We start from the raw sequence: 16,778 nt of genomic DNA, 5'->3' as shown, positions 1-16,778 counted from the left end.
GTAGAGAGGGAGAGGCTTTACCTGGTGGTGTTTGCGATAGGGGCTCGACATTGGCTGTGTGGAACATGCCCAAGGCGTGCAAAGGTTGTACATCCCCGTGTCTGAAGAAACTGTACAGCAGTTGCGCAGAGTGCAAAAGGGGAGGGGGCGGGTGCCCAAGGCACCGGAGCCAGGAGGGGTTAGAGGGCACCCAGCTGGTCCTGGCACCTCTCCCTCAGCGACCGGTTGTGACGCGCAGGGCTAGGAAAGGCAGAACGGGATCTCTGGTGCACTTTCAGAGTTCCCCTGTCTCTGTTTTGCTCTTTGTGTTTTCACATCATTAACCCTGTACGTGTGATACACGCCAGCTTTGATTTCTAAATATTACCTGAACTTAACCAGTTACACGGTTAAATATAACGGCGAAAGCTCCAGTTTCTGCTCCATTAGCTCCAGGCCTCTTTGTATTGTTTTTCCACTTGTGTGTTTTGTATGTGCATCTCTGTGCTAGGTGGGGAATAGACATGGTTGGAGAATGACAATGAAGTTGGTTTGTGTTGCTGCTGGGAAAGAGGAGTCCAGTCTAGCTGGATATTGCTGTCTCCAGTTCCTCCATGGTGCCTGCAGGGGACGATGCAGTCACGCAGTGCATCTGTCCTCAACTCTTGTGTGGTGGCAGAGAAATGTTCTTAGCTCAGCTTCTTCCATAGAGAGCGAGGGGACAAAAAGACCAGGCACAGCAATTTGTTTAGGAGACAAACCAGTCAGCAGGATTTTTGAAGAGTGCAAAAGCAGGTTAGAGATCTTTTCCTTTGGGGGACCCAGTGAAGAGTTCACGACTTCTTGTAATGTTTCAAGAGCCCTCCTGTAGGTTTGTTATCTGCCTGTGTGTCAGATCAGAGTTACATAGCCAACTGCTGAGAGTTCCAATAGCTCGTGATCCGCCTGAGTGAATTCTTGGCTGAAGTCCCTTCCTGTGGGCTGTGATGGAGCAGGGATTTAAGACCAAGTCACTCGAGAGTAGTGTCCAAGCCACTGATCCTTCTGTCTCTACAGATGTTGCTGTGGTAAGGGACAGGGCTTTAGAAACCCAAATCACCATGAGTCCTAGTAGGGTGTTGGGGAAAGTCTGAAGGTACTGTGGACCACACAGTCCTGTAATGTCTGTGGAGCGTCTGAGACCTCCTCTGTTGTCTCCCAATCTCAACTATGGCACAATTTTAAGAAAAGGGAGGATGTGTGGGAAGTACCAGTGGTTGTGAACTGCTCATTTCAGTAGGAATCCAAGATGAGATAATCTGCTAAGACCTCCCTTTTGGTTTCAGTTTGGCAGGGCCCTGTGTCACTCAGCACTGGCCACGAGGAACAAGGCTGGACGTTTGCTGCTGAGAGCGAGAGACAATCCATTCTGCTGAGGCCTCTGAAGGTTCTGAGCAGGAGCTAGAAGGTACGAATAGGGAAAAAGAGAGGAGTGTCACAGATCGAGAAAGCTTATGGGAGGGGAAGACAGAGAACTGTGAGGTGGAGATGAGTAGATATGCCTTCTTCTGCCTCTGTAGGTGTTGGCTATTGGTGTCCCTTCTCCCTTTCTTGCTCCTTTCCCCTGTCAGCTAAGTGTGCACAAGTGATTTCCTGGCCACAGCCGGGAAGTGGAGAGTGAGACAGCAGTGCCAGAACAGACCCAGAGCAGGCAGTAACAGAGCACACACAGAGGAGGTTTATGGAGTGGTGGTTGAAATGTGCTGTTGTTTAAATGCCAGGAGAATAGGTGAGGCTTAGGGCCAGAATGAAGGGAGGCTGAGGGTGGAGGGAAGTGTTGAAGAAAGGGAAGTTTTCTGTTGCCGGTTCTTCTCCCACGTGTTTCAAGCCCATATGGTACAAAGGTAGGATGAAAGCACTTTGTGTCTCCTGGGGTACCCGGTTAACGGCAGGAGCTTTAGGTCCTGGCAGTTTGTACTGTCTGTGCTGCAGCCCTGAACCTAACCATGGTGAGGCAATGCTTGTGGTACTGCCGTTACCTCTGTGTGTTACCGAGCCTTGCAGTACTGAGTGAGTAACATGTTGCTGCATCAGCATGGAGGGCAGGGTGCTGAGCAAAACGCCGGCTTTCAAATGCTGTGACAGACACGAAATTGTCCATGACAAAACTAACAGTGCTATGCTGTGGGTGCAAGGTTCAAGCTGGTTTAGCGTTTAATGACAATTGCCCCCCCTTCCCTATAGACTGCCTGTTGAACCAAGTAGTAGGCATATTCCATCCAGAAATCAGTGCAGGACAATAGTGGGAATAATGCGTCAAGTGTTAGTTTGATCAAATATTTTCATCCTGTGGAAGACACAAGGATGCTGCATTCTCGTTCCCCAAGTAAGGCTTTTCCTGATCTTTGTTTTGTGGTGCACAGAATCATAGAATCATTGAGGGTGGAAAATACCCTAAAGATTATCGAGTCCAATCATTAACCCAGCACTGCTAAGTCCACCACTAAGCCATGTCTCTAAGCGCCACATCTATTCATCTTTTAAATCCTTTCAGGGATGGTGACTCAACCCCTTCCCTGGGCAGCCTGTTGCAATGCTTGACAACCCTTTTGGTGAACACATTTTCCCTAATATCCAATCTAAACCTCCTTTGGTGCAACTTGAGGCCGTTTCCTCTCATTGTCTCTTGTTACTTGGGAGAAGACACCAGCACCCACCTTGCTACAGCCTCTTTCAGGTGGTTGTAGAGAGTGATAAGGTCTCTCCTGAGCCTCCTTTTGTCCAGACTGAACAACCCCCATTCCCTCAGCTGCTCCTTGTAAGACTTCTCTAGATCCTTCACCAGCTTTGTTGCCCTTTGGACACTGTCCAGCACCTCAATGTCTTTCTTATAATGAGGGGCCCAAACCTGAACAGGGTAATCGTGGTGTGACCTCACCAGTGCTGAGTGCAGGGGGACGATCACTTCCCTACCCCACCACCCTCCCCTTCAAGAGGCACGTTTTCAGGTCTCTTGTTGCAGACAAACACTCCTGCTGCTCTCCACCTACCAGCCCCTGAGAGCTTCAACACCCCATAACCCAGGTCCACTGCCAGGGAGGGGAGAGCTCCCATTCTTCCACACCAGTGAACATTTCCCCAAGCCTCACGAGGGCTGAGGAAGCCCAGCTCAATCTTGCCCCCAAGAAGAAAGACGCAAGACAGAAGTTTCATTGCTCTACACACAACACACTCTTTATTTACTCCAGATTAGTGTGACAGGCACAACACTGCATCCCTGGGATATCTCCCCACACTCTAAGCTTGTTCCGTGTGCCTCCTCACCAGATCCCTCAGCTGCTCGATCTGGGCATTCACGCTGCTCTTGGCGGTACCGCCCATGGCCGTGTACTGCTCCACGCTGTTGACAACGTTGTAGATCTGGTACACGTCGTTCTCAAACTGGGGGCTGGGGAGGCAAAGAGAAGAGGTGTCAGTGGAGAGCACTGGGTGCTGTTAGCTGGCTTTACATGCTCACTGCCTGTTGAGGGGAGTCATGGCAAAATACTGGTGATACGAACCTGATGCTCTTCAGGTCATCCAGGCTGAGATGACTGAGGGGTATGCCTTTAGACTCGGCGAGCTGGACGGCCTTCGTAGAGACAATGTGGGCTTGTCTGAATGGCATCTGCAGTGAGAAGCAGAGACCAGAGTCAGTGACCAGGCAACTGGGGTGCAGCCTCAAAAGAAAAAATGGATGTCCTCTTTTTTTTGGTTGGCTCATTTTCATTTAGGGCAATGGAATCTGAATCCTGGTTTTGTGGGGTGTGAAGAGGGGAGGTGTTAGGAGGTAAAACTCCACCTGTAAATTACTATCAAGTCCACCAGGCAGCAGTTCCACTACTGGGGATACATGTAAAGAATGGGATTCCAGCTTTTGTGTTTGTTGACCCATACTGGTCATCCCCTGGGGACAGAACAGAAGGCCTCATCTCAGGCCCTCGCTGAGCAGTATTCTGTGTCCCAAGAAATCACAGCTCCAAGTCTCCCTCAGATACTTACTCCTTTACGAACCAAGTAGAGAGCCATATCAGACGACATGATCTCAGGGCTCAGCGCTCTCTCCATGTTCTCCCTGTTGATCTGCAGAAAGGAGGGTCAGGGGGAGACATTATCATCAGCTCCTCCTTGGGGACACATTAGCTGACATTGGGGACCATAATGAGCAGTATGGGTGAGGCACTGAAGGGCCTTCATCTTAGGAGCAGTCTAGAGCTCTCTTAGCTGTGTTACTCACAGAACATGCACCCCAACCATGTTCAAGACTGAGAGGCTGAAGCCTTACCTGGAGGGTAGAAATCACTCCATTGAAAACCTGGAGCACGGCATTCACGGTGTCCACAACATCAAAGACGGCCTCCTTGTCCTCCTGTGGTAGAACAGGGGTGGAAATTGCCATAAGTCAACCTGATGCTGCCCAAGAGCCTGAGCAGCCCAGGCAGCAGAGCAGGCGTGTCATCCCAGGGCCTCCTGGTAGGGGCTGGGGTGCCAAGTGCAGCATGCCGTGCCTCAGCCCCTGTCTCAGCATCCTGCACACAAGCAGGGTCTGTGCAGGGAAATGTAGTGGCAAGACTGCTCAGGAGCAGGAGGTGGCTGTGTCTGCTCAGAGAGGTGGTGTGAAATGTCACATGTGTTTTACCTGCAGATCCTTGTTGTAGGTGCTTGGAAGTCCTTTGAGAACCATGAGCATAGCAGCCAACTGCAGAGAGAAAGAGGTGGGGCCGTTAGTTCCAGGAAGAGCAGCACGTTGCCCCAGCAGAGGCTGAGAGCCTAGACTGGGCACATTTCTTTACAGAGAGGCAAGAAGAAGGGGGATCCTTCAGCCCTGGGATGAGCCGTTTGCCCATCCCGCTTCTTTCTTTAGCAGGCTCACCCGTCCGAACACACGACCAGCTTTGCTGCGGATCACTTCCATACTATCGGGGTTCTTCTTCTGAGGCATCACGCTGCTGCCGGTGCTGAAAGAAAGGTGTGTGGAGTGTAACGGTGAGCAAGTCCCTACAGACACAGGCTGAGAGAGGTCATGCAGTGTAGTGACCCAGCCCTCCTAAAGCGACACACAGGTTCCCCCTTCCCTGGACACCTTTGTAGGGTGTCGGAAGGCAGTGAGCTGAGTGTGCTGAGCTTCTCCTGTTTCCCACAGCAAAGCCTTTGGGTTTGCAGTCTTGTCTGGAGCTACCATGCAGTCCCACCTCGGAAAGGGGAAGCAAAAAGGAGGCTTCCCCACAAGCCGCTCCATAGGTGGTATCAACAGGCCAGAGGAAGTGTTGCTGTGACTTAAGAGAGGGAAGGCTGTGGTTGTTCCCCCCTGAGAGACAAGGAGTCCCTTAGGATTGCAAACCTGGCTAGTCAGGGCAGGGCTTGGCAGGCATGGCCAGCAGAGGAGGGAGCTCTGTCTGCCAGCAGTTGCTGGGGAGGAGTGTCTGCTGAATGCAGACTTGGTTGAGTTACCAGAATCAGAAATGAGTGGTCATTACTGAGGAATGTTCACCCTAAGGCTGCCTTTCTGCCACCCTTTTAGTGCTGCGTCAGCCTTGTGCAGCAGGGAGGCCCCAAGCACTGTGTCAATCTCTCAGGTGAGGATAGATGAGGAGAGTTACTCCCTAGAGACCAGAAACGTACCAGTAGGTATCAGAGAGAGTGAGAAAGCCAAACTCGCTGGTGCTGTAGATGATGAGATCTTCAGCCATCTTGCTAAGGTGGATCATCATCAGAGTGGCAACAGAGAGGAATTCCACTGCAGAGAAGGCAGGAAAAGAGCAGGTGAAAAAGGTGCTTGTTTGCTTGACAAGCCAGGAAGCCCTGACTGGAGTTTGGACTCGAGCAAACAGATTTTCTGTGTAATGACTTCCTAGGGAGGGATTCACCCCCCTTGTTAAAGGAGGTCAACTGGAAAGGTCTCAGAAGCCTGCTTCTGAGATAGTGGTGGGAAGAAGTGATGGAGTTGTGCTTACCCACAAAGTCTCTCTCGCTCACGGCATCCATGCTGTTCAGGCTGATGGAAGCAAAGTGCAGCTCTGTAAGGAAGGTGAGGGACAGAGGAGGTCAGTCTTGGCATGACTGCAGCTTGAATGCAGCAGGATGTGCCAGCATGCAGGTGACTGTGAGCCCTCGAGTCGTCCCAGGAACACAAACATGCTGAGCAGGGTTTTGTTATTAGCCCAAGGCAGCCAGTGTGCAGCAGAGGTGGTTCTGCTTATGCTCCCACCCTGCAGGCATCTATTTCTCAGAGCAGTAAAAGCCTTCTGGCTGACCGAGTCATTAGGAGCTGCCTTCCTCCTGTGTCACTGCGCATCAGATCATATTCTTTTTTTTTATTTATTACCCTCCATCCCCGTTAAGGTGCTGCAATGCATCCAAAAACCATCAGGACAATGTATCAATGCTTCCCCATCTCCCAGATATTATGAGCAGACCTGTGCCTCTCAATCACAAGGAGACACTTACCATTACGCAGAAACTCTCTATCAATTCCCAGTGGGTTGCCAGCCAGAGCACCGCTGCCAGGGAAGAAAGAAACAGAAGTCAGGCAAGGTACCTTGCATATCTCAACCAAAACTGAGCTCTAGGAAGCAGGGAAGGCACCTCTGAAGACTTGGCAGGGCAAAGCAAGGCCCAGTGATGACACAGACAGTAGACCTTACCTTCCCAAAGGCAAGACGTTCATCCTCCTCTTCATCTCTCCCAGGCGCTCAGAATCACGGATCAGAGCAACAGCATGGCTAGGAAAGGACATGGGAGATGAAGCACGTGAAGTCACAAAATGTGACCTTCCTTCCCAAGCAGGATGCTGCCACGCTGGAGCCTGGGATCCCCTCTCGAAGAGAAGAGGCTTGCAGTGGAGCCTTGGCACTAAGGCGCTTTGCAGTGGAACAGCCAGCAGCCATGCAAGATTCTCCAGGTTCCCCCGTTAGCTAAGGTGTAAGTGGGGCCAAAGGATGGAGCGTCCAGGGAGTCGGTCTCCACTGCCCGCTCAGTGCTGGGGTCCCGGGTTGGTCAGAGCCACACAGGAAGAGGGGAGTCCCTGTTCCAGTTTGCAAGGTTCGCTCTGGTTTGTCACCACCCGCTGCTGCCCCCCCAGAGGATGATGCACTTCTAGGCTCCATCTGAGCAGGGCCCCAAGGGTGGAGAAGGCTTCCTCCAGCCAAGTGTGAAAGGTGGTTACCTGAGCAAGAAGTGGCTGAATCTGATGGGCTGAGCTTTCTGCAGGTGGGTGTAGCCAGGCAAGAGAATATCAGTTTCCCTGCATGTGAAAGGAGAGAAAGAGGTGAGCAGCAGCTGTGAGGGTAGAAGGCAGCAGCAGGTACACTCCAGGCTTTCCTGGCAAGGTCACAAAGAGAACTTCTATGTCTTCCTCTCCCTGTCACCTGCTGCCTAAGCACCCTGGGTTTAGATCTCGTGATCTTCCAGTGTGGTGTGTCTGCCCTGGGCCTCCCTGGAAAATTGCCTGGTACAGTAATCCCTCTGTGGCTGGCAAAGATTCCCCAGTCCAGCACTGGTTTGGAGTGTGGAGTGTGAGGAGGAGAGTTAGACAGGGAGTTAACACAGCTGAGCTTTTCTCATGCGCAGCAACCTGAAACCTGTTAAAGTTCCCCACTCCTTCAGATGGATTTGGCACCTTGTGGAGTCTTGTGTGGAGCTCCCACCTCAATTCCTTTGCCAGGATACACTGGGGGAAGAGGAAGGTCTCTGTGACGTGAAGTGTGGAGAAAGAGGGTCCGTTGTCTTTCCCTGTGCTATCACACACTGCCTGGCTGTAACTTCCTCTGCAGGAGACCCTGCTGCTGCCCTGATTGGTGTCAGTCAAAGAGGAAGCCTGGAAGTGTGCTGTCCCTGCAAGGCCAAGGCCGTGGATATGGAAAAGGACTTACACGGCAGCGCGTTCAACCAGGGTCTTGATGAGCTGCAGGAGGTGAGTGGAGGTGACAGAGAGGTTATTCCTCATGAACAACTTCAAGTCAGTCACGACCTGTAAGAGATTGGCCACAGTCACTCCAAGCAGCATGTGACATACTTAGTGAGTGGCCACTTTGACGGCAAAGTAAACCCGTCCTTGTCCTGTGTGATGGGAAGGTGCATCTTCCTGTCATCATTTGGTCATTTTGATGTGGTAATGTCACCATATCTTGGTCTCCAGGCAGAGAGCCAAAGGCCGTTCTGGTCCGAGGTCTCCTGAAGTGAGGTGGGTGAGGAGTACAAAGGGGAAAAAAGGGATTCTGTACATACCTGATCGTTCCTGCTTCTCCCAGTGTGCAGCTTTCCAGCTACGTCTCCAATCAGCTCCTGAGGACAAGAGGAGGGTTTCTATCAGCGTCTCTGTATTCTAAGGAGGAGACTGTCCACGAGCAGACCTCCTCCCTGCCTGGAAGGGACTCAGCCCTAGGATCTTGTGAGTAGCCATGGGATCTCTTCTGGGGAAGGGCAAGTTTGGGTTCTAGGCTTGTACAGTGCCTCTTCCACAAAAGGGGTCTTGGAGACACTTGATTGTGCACCTGGGGTTTCAGTGCCCCAAGGCCCAGAGGAATTTCACAGTGGGACAGAGGCACATGCACTTCATGTCATGCAGATCTAGCTACACCGGAACGGGAGCAAGAGGGTAGAGGACCCAAACCTTTAGTCTGCGTTCGTTGGCAGTGTGGATGTCCTCATCGGTGTGTTTCACCACAAAGGCTCCCTTAGCCCATTCCTCGGAGATCTGCAAACATCAGCAGAAACCCCAGTCAGCCACTCCTGTTCCCCTGCTGCGCATGGGGGCTGTAAGCGTCCCCAGCAAACAGCAACTCCTGCCATCCCCATGGAAATGAAAGGGTTAAGGCTCACGCGAGCTCTGGCATTCCTGTTCTTTCAGGCCAAGGCTGCTGCTTGCTATAGCCTGATATTCTACACTGTACGTGGTGGGATTCACCTCTGGACCCGTGATGATCCTGCAGTGTTATGGCTATAGGAGGATTTAAGCCTTGCAACGAGGAAGTGAGCTGAAATGTCAGTGATGGCTTCAGCATTTTCCACAAAGGTTTTCCTATACAAACATTGTATAGAGTCACCATTGTCCATGGTGGGTGAGCAACAACAATGGATATTTTAAAAAAGCGCTTAGCTGCGGACTTCTCTTCACCCCTATACAATGCTATGCATTGCCTCCTACTAACACGGGCAGCCAGGCTCAAAAGGATCCCAAGTGCCAGCAGAAAAAGAATATTCCTAATTCATTCTGAAACAATTCCTGGTGAATGTTCAGTCTGAAGAGGCTGGGTAGGCAGGTCACACTGAGCACACCTCAGCGAGGCACCAGGGCTTCCATAATGAGCACTGACCCTGTGCACACCAGAGCTTCAGACTGGGGGCTTGTCAGCTGGTTCACATCCTACTGCTGGGCTTTGGTGCCTTGAGCAGGATGCACTTTGAGCATCGATCCCCTGCCCAGATGCCTCTGAGTGTACTGAGGGCAACTCAGGGAGTCTACCAGAGGTGCTGTGAGGTAAGAAGCCATTGGTTCCAGCACACATGACAGAAGTGAAGACATAAATACCTTTTCCAGGGCACTCACGATCTTCTCCATATCAGATTTAGATAGGATCCCAGTCTTCTCCAAGGCTCTGGCATAAACCATGCTCTGCCAGGTGTCAACATCAAACAGTCTCTTATCATAGTTAATGGAAGAGGTGAGCATCTCCATGACTGGATCTCTATTTCTGAGAAACCTTCCTCCAAACATTTTATCCCCCTGCAAGTAATGAAGTGAAGAGGCATGTTCAAAAGACTTAGTGATATATCCCCTAAAAATCAGATAATGTCCAGCCCACTCCTTATCCAAGTAAAATGGAGGACATCCTCAGGAATGTTTTTTCAGTGCTGCACCATTGACCAGAAATACCTGGACTTGAAGAGCTTTTGCAAGTAGTTGCAGAGGTGGAGAACATGTCACTGTCACTAGCATTTAGCCCTTGAGGTGTCAGGTGTGGCTCAGGAATCCTCCAAGATACTTTACTCCTGCAAGACTCTGCAGGGACTATGTCCTGTCATTGAAAACGAATCAGGGCAGATGGTGCAAGACCAGCACGGCTCTCTTTTAAGGCAGCTGCTGATCACTGACCCTTTGATAGTCTCTTGGCAGGGGAAAAAAGTAAGGGAGTCAGGGTTATAGTGAAAGCTGGTATCTACTGTTACTTGAAATAATAATGTAAAGCCCCCACTCTTTTAGGGACACTATAAGAAAATATTCGGTTGACAAAGAGCTGTGGTCCAGCACAAGCCCCATCCTCTACAACAGTCCTTCATGTAACCATGAAGTGTTTGAAGTTACCGTGTGAAGCATCTCCAGAGTCCGTGATGGTCGTGCAAGCTTTGGCATAAAATTAGCATGCAACTGGCTAAGGTGCGGACTCCAGGAAGGGAGGTCTGGGCACCGTTCAGTGTTAGGAATGTCGGGGTAAAATGAAAAAGGGAAGAAAACCCGCCACGGTCCCAAAGTAGCCGCCGCAGGTCTGTGAAGCAGCGCGGCGCCGGGCTGCCGGGCCGGCCGGGAGCTACCATGGACAGCGGCCGGGCCCGAGCGCCCCTGAGCCAGCGGGCGGGTGAAGCGGGGGGGAGCAGGAGAGAGCGTGCGGGGCCAGGGCAGAGGCACGGGGTGCGGGGGTCTGGATTGGGAGGCAGGTTTGTCAGGAGGAGCTGCGGGGGGGAAAGGGGAGTCGAAAAAGCAAAGTTTTGCAGCTCCTCGCTGGGAAACCAGTCCCTGGAGGTACATGAGTATATCTTCGAGGTATCTAAGTATATCTTCACTACCGTGGGTTTTCACCACAATCAGCAGTGGGTTGCCAGAAACATTGCAGCAAATAATGTTTGCTGTCTCCTTCTCCATTTAGACCCCGGGAAGACAAATCAAGTAGAGAGAAGCACCCGCACGAGCATGGCAAGTTGCAGTGCCGGGGTTATGAAGCAGTTGAGCTGGCGTCTGCAGAGCACCCGAGACCACCCCGCCAGAGAAGCAAAGTTCGCCCTCACCTCGGCTGCCATTTCGGACGACGTTTCGCTCGTGTGCGCAGCGATCCCGGCGACTGGTGCAACCTGCGGAAGAGCGAGGTGAGGCTCAGCCCTGCCGCCGGTCCCGGTCCGTGTGGCGGCCGGGGTGCCCGGTGTGGGACGGAGTCCCCGGTGCCCGCCCGGCCCCGCTCACCTGCTCCGCAGCGCAGCCCGGGCTGGTCGCTCGCTGCTCCCCGGCCCCGCCGCCCCGCTTTTACGCGCCTCGGAGCGGGGCTGGCGGCTCGTCCCGCCCCGGCGGGGCGGGGTGTGCCCGGGGCCGGCCCCGCTGCGGTCCCCCCCCTCGTAGCACCCCGCAGCACGGGGCTGTTCCTGCTTTGCCTGCCGGAGTGTGCTACTGCGGCGTATTTTTTCCCGTGAGCACTGTCGGAGGCCTTTGGGAGTGCAGGGAGCACACCCCAGTGTTCTTGTCCCCTTTTGTGTTTTCTGCCCTTTAACCAGCCCTGTTGTCACAAGACCGTAGATAACTGAGGTAGGAAGGGACGTAGCCCAGCCATCTTTCCTATGTTCTTCTCTGTCCTGCTGTTGGTCCCCTTTCTGTGTTGCAGTCTAGGGCACGGCGGGATGGCACGGTTAGGGCGTGCTGCTTTGTGTAGCAGAGAGGGCACAGGCAGAGTGACATGGCTAGCATCAGGCTGCCTCTGGCTACCCAGCCTGAATGAGCAAGTACCTTTTGCAGCTGGGTTTCCAGTGTGCTGCCTTCAGTATCAGCCCAGAAGAAGGCTCAAACTCGTTGTCTGGATTCATAGGCGACTACCACTTCACTGCTTCTCAAAAATTTCCCCTTCTGATCATTTTTCTCTGGGGTGATGTCCCTGTTCCCTTTCAGACTTGCAGGCTTGCAGGTGTGCAGAGCATCCTGCTGCCTGCGTTGAGAAAACTTCTTTGAACCGTTTTGTTGCCAGGTTCCTTCCTCGTCTTAAGTCCCTCATTTTTAATGCTTCTTTTGTCGTCGTGTTCCTCTTTTCTGAACGTCTTTGTCCTTATTCTGGGCTTTGGCAGGAGGTTGCTGAGGATTTGGCAGAACAGTAAGGCCTAGATTTACATGCAGACTGAATCGTAGAGAGGGAGAGGCTTTACCTGGTGGTGTTTGCGATAGGGGCTCGACATTGGCTGTGTGGAACATGCCCAAGGCGTGCAAAGGTTGTACATCCCCGTGTCTGAAGAAACTGTACAGCAGTTGCGCAGAGTGCAAAAGGGGAGGGGGCGGGTGCCCAAGGCACCGGAGCCAGGAGGGGTTAGAGGGCACCCAGCTGGTCCTGGCACCTCTCCCTCAGCAACCGGTTGTGACGCGCAGGGCTAGGAAAGGCAGAACGGGATCTCTGGTGCACTTTCAGAGTTCCCCTGTCTCTGTTTTGCTCTTTGTGTTTTCACATCATTACCCTGTACGTGTGATACACGCCAGCTTTGATTTCTAAATATTACCTGAACTTAACCAGTTACACGGTTAAATATAACGGCGAAAGCTCCAGTTTCTGCTCCATTAGCTCCAGGCCTCTTTGTATTGTTTTTCTACTTGTGTGTTTTGTATGTGCATCTCTGTGCTAGGTGGGGAATAGACATGGTTGGAGAATGAAATGAAGTTGGTTTGTGTTGCTGCTGGGAAAGAGGAGTCCAGTCTAGCTGGATATTGCTGTCTCCAGTTCCTCCATGGTGCCTGCAGGGGACGATGCAGTCACGCAGTGCATCTGTCCTCAACTCTTGTGTGGTGGCAGAGAAATGTTCTTAGCTCAGCTTCTTCCATAGAGAGCGAGGGGACAAAAAGACCAGGCACAGCAATTTGTTTAGGAGACAAACCAGTCAGCAGGATTTTTGAAGAGTGCAAAAGCAGGTTAGAGATTTTTTCCTTTGGGGGACCCAGTGAAGAGTTCACGACTTCTTGTAATGTTTCAAGAGCCCTCCTGTAGGTTTGTTATCTGCCTGTGTGTCAGATCAGAGTTACATAGCCAACTGCTGAGAGTTCCAATAGCTCGTGATCCGCCTGAGTGATTCTTGGCTGAAGTCCCTTCCTGTGGGCTGTGATGGAGCAGGGATTTAAGACCAAGTCACTCGAGAGTAGTGTCCAAGCCACTGATCCTTCTGTCTCTACAGATGTTGCTGTGGTAAGGGACAGGGCTTTAGAAACCCAAATCACCATGAGTCCTAGTAGGGTGTTGGGGAAAGTCTGAAGGTACTGTGGACCACACAGTCCTGTAATGTCTGTGGAGCGTCTGAGACCTCCTCTGTTGTCTCCCAATCTCAACTATGGCACAATTTTAAGAAAAGGGAGGATGTGTGGGAAGTACCAGTGGTTGTGAACTGCTCATTTCAGTAGGAATCCAAGATGAGATAATCTGCTAAGACCTCCCTTTTGGTTTCAGTTTGGCAGGGCCCTGTGTCACTCAGCACTGGCCATGAGGAACAAGGCTGGACGTTTCTGCTGAGAGCGAGAGACAATCCATTCTGCTGAGGCCTCTGAAGGTTCTGAGCAAGAGCTAGAAGGTACGAATAGGGAAAAAGAGAGGAGTGTCACAGATCGAGAAAGCTTATGGGAGGGGGAGAAAGAGAACTGTGAGGTGGAGATGAGTAGATATGCCTTCTTCTGCCTCTGTAGGTGTTGGCTATTGGTGTCCCTTCTCCCTTTCTTGCTCCTTTCCCCTGTCAGCTAAGTGTGCACAAGTGATTTCCTGGCCACAGCCGGGAAGTGGAGAGTGAGACAGCAGTGCCAGAACAGACCCAGAGCAGGCAGCAACAGAGCACACACAGAGGAGGTTTATGGAGTGGTGGTTGAAATGTGCTGTTGTTTAAATGCCAGGAGAATAGGTGAGGCTTAGGGCCAGAATGAAGGGAGGCTGAGGGTGGAGGGAAGTGTTGAAGAAAGGGAAGTTTTCTGTTGCCGGTTCTTCTCCCACGTGTTTCAAGCCCATATGGTACAAAGGTAGGATGAAAGCACTTTGTGTCTCCTGGGGTACCTGGTTAACGGCAGGAGCTCTAGGTCCTGGCAGTTTGTACTGTCTGTGCTGCAGCCCTGAACCTAACCATGGTGAGGCAATGCTTGTGGTACTGCTGTTACCTCTGTGTGTTACCGAGCCTTGCAGTACTGAGTGAGTAACATGTTGCTGCATCAGCATGGAGGGCAGGGTGCTGAGCAAAGCGCCGGCTTTAAAATGCTGTGACAGACACAAAATTGTCATAGAATCATAGAATCGTTTGGGTTGGAAAAGGCCTTTAAGATCATCACATCCAACCGTGAACCCAGCACTGACAAGCCCACCACTAAGCCATGTCCCTAAGCACCATGTCTACACATCTTTTAGATCCCTGCAGGGATGGTGACTCCACCACTTCCCTGGGCAGCCTGTTGCAATGCTTGGCAACCCTTTCAGTGAAGACATTTTCCCTAATATCCAATCCAAACCTCCCCTGGCACGAATTGAGGCCGTTTCCTCTCATCCTGTCACTTGTTATTTGGGAGAAGAGACCACACCCACCTCACTACCGCCTCCTTTCAAATAGTTGTAGAGAGTGACAAGGTCTCCCCTGAGCCTCCTTTTTTCCAGACTGAACAACCCCGGCTCCCTCAGCTGCTCCTCAGCAGACTTGTTCTCTAGACCCTTCGCCATCTTCGTTGCCCTTCTTTGGCCACTCTCCAGCACCTCAATGTCTTTCTTGTAGTGAGGGGCCTAAAACTGAACACAGTACTCAAGGTGTGGCCTCACCAGTGCCGAGTAGAGGGGGACAATTACTTTCCTAGTTGTGCTGGCCACTATTTCTGATACAAGCCCTGATACTCTTGGCCTTCTTGAACCACCTGGGCACACTGCTCGCTCATATTCAGCCACCCATCGGTCAACACCCGCAGGTCCTTTTCCACCAGGCAGCTTTCCAGCCACTCTTGCCCAAGCCTGTAGTGTTGTGTGGGTTTGTTGTGCCCTGAGTGCAGGCCCCGGCACTGAGCCTTGTTGAATGTCATACAATTGGCCTTGGCCCACTGATCCAGCCTGTCCACATCCCTTTGTAGAGCCTTCCTGCCCTGAAGCAGGTCAACACTCCACCCAACTGAGGTTCATCCGGTGAACTGACTGAGGGTGTGCTCGATCCCCTCGTCCAGGCCATTGATAAAGATATTGAAGAGAACTGGCCCCAGTACTGAGCCCTGGGGAACACCACTCGTGACTGGCTGCCAACGGATTTAACTCCATTCACCAGAACTCTTTCAGCATGGCTGTGCAGATTTTTTTTTTACCCAGTGAAGAGGAAGCCTGTCCAAGCCACGAGCAGCCAGTTTCTCCAGGAGAATGCTGTGGGAAACAGTGTCAAAGGCTTTACTAAAGTCTCCGTAGACAACATCCACAGCCTTTCCCTCATCCTGTAAGCGAGTCACCTTGTCATAGAAGGAGGTCGAGTTAGTCAAGCAGGACCTGCCTTTCATACCCCATGCTGATGGGGCCTGAACTTCTGGTTGACCTGTACGTGCCGTGTGATGGCACTCAAGATGATCTGCTCCATATTGTTCCCCAGCACTGGGGTCAGGCTGACAGGCCTGTAGTTCCCCAGATCCTCCTTATGGCCCTTCTTGTAGATGGGGGTCAATTTTGCTAACCTCCAGTCACCTTGGACCTCCCCGGTTATCCAGCACTGCTGATAAATGATGGAAAGTGGCTTGGTGCATCTCTGTGTTAAGTGGGGAATAGAAATGACTGGAGAATGACAATGAAGTTGTTTTGTGTTGCTGCTGGGAAAGAGGAGTCCAGTCTAGCTGGATATTGCTGTCTCCAGTTCCTCCATGGTGCCTGCAGGGGACGTTGCAGTCACGCAGTGCATCTGTCCTCACAACTCTTTTGTAGTGGCAGAGAAATGTTCTTAGCTCAGCTTCTTCCATAGAGAGCGAGGGGACAAAAAGACAGAATCACAGAATCACAGAATCAGTCAGGGTGGAAGACCCTCTGGGATCATCGAGTCCAACCATTGCCCTGACACCACCCTGTCAACTAGACCAGGGCACTAAGTGCCATGTCCAGTCTTTTCTTAAACCCCTCCAGAGATGGTGACTCCACCACCTCCCTGGGCAGCCCCTTCCAATGTCTAATGACCCTTGATGAGAAGAAATGCTTCCTAATGTCCAACCTGACCCTCCCCTGGCAAAGCTTGAGGCTATGTCCTCTTGTCCTATCACTAGTTGCCTGGGAGAAGAGGCCGACTCCCACTTCACTACAACCTCCCTTCAGGTAGTTGTAGACTGCACTAAGGTCACCTCTGAGCCTCCTCTTCTCCAGGCTAAACAACCCCAGCTCCCTCAGCCGTTCCTCATAGGTCAGACCCTCCAGACCCTTCACCAGCTTGGTCGCCCTCCTCTGGACTCAATTCAACACCTCAACATCTTTCTTGAAGTGCGGGGCCCAGAACTGGACACAGTACTCAAGGTGCGGCCTCACCAGTGCTGAGTACAGAGGGACGATCACTTCCCTAGACGGGCTGGCTACAGTATTCCTAATAGAGGCCAGGATGCCATTGGCCTTCTTGGCCACCTGGGCACGCTGCTGGCTCATGGTTAGCCGGCTGTCGATCAGCACCCCCAGGTCTCTTTCCGCCGGGCCACTCTCTAACCACTCTTCCCGCCTGTAGCGCTGCATGGGGTTGTTGTGGCCGAAGTGTAAGACCCGGCACTTGTTCTTGTTGAACCTCACGCCGTTGGTCTCGGCCCATCTATCTAACCTGTCCAGATCCCTCTGTAGGGCCTTCTACCCTCCAGCAGATCAACACTC

General features: G+C 52.0%; 1 protein-coding gene across 1 annotated transcript; it reads right to left on the bottom strand.

Moving 5' to 3' along the window:
- Positions 1–3,255: 3,255 nt before the first annotated feature.
- Positions 3,256–11,220, bottom strand: LOC137671762 (argininosuccinate lyase-like). The gene is made up of 17 exons (XM_068415493.1): positions 11,171–11,220; positions 10,999–11,061; positions 9,527–9,721; positions 8,609–8,692; positions 8,224–8,280; positions 7,869–7,966; positions 7,163–7,240; positions 6,642–6,719; positions 6,445–6,497; positions 5,952–6,014; positions 5,620–5,734; positions 4,871–4,955; positions 4,637–4,696; positions 4,283–4,366; positions 4,000–4,080; positions 3,519–3,625; positions 3,256–3,406 (listed from the first exon to the last, which is right to left on the bottom strand). Exons 2-17 carry the CDS (start codon positions 11,008–11,010, stop codon positions 3,256–3,258), a joined length of 1,401 nt encoding a protein of 466 aa, XP_068271594.1. The 5' UTR covers positions 11,011–11,061; positions 11,171–11,220.
- Positions 11,221–16,778: the final 5,558 nt, after the last annotated feature.

This window comes from Nyctibius grandis, chromosome 18, assembly GCF_013368605.1.
Source record: "Nyctibius grandis isolate bNycGra1 chromosome 18, bNycGra1.pri, whole genome shotgun sequence".
Taxonomy (NCBI): Eukaryota; Metazoa; Chordata; class Aves; order Nyctibiiformes; family Nyctibiidae; genus Nyctibius; species Nyctibius grandis.
Note: the sequence above shows the minus strand (reverse complement) of the source record. Positions and strands in the feature narration are given on the sequence as shown.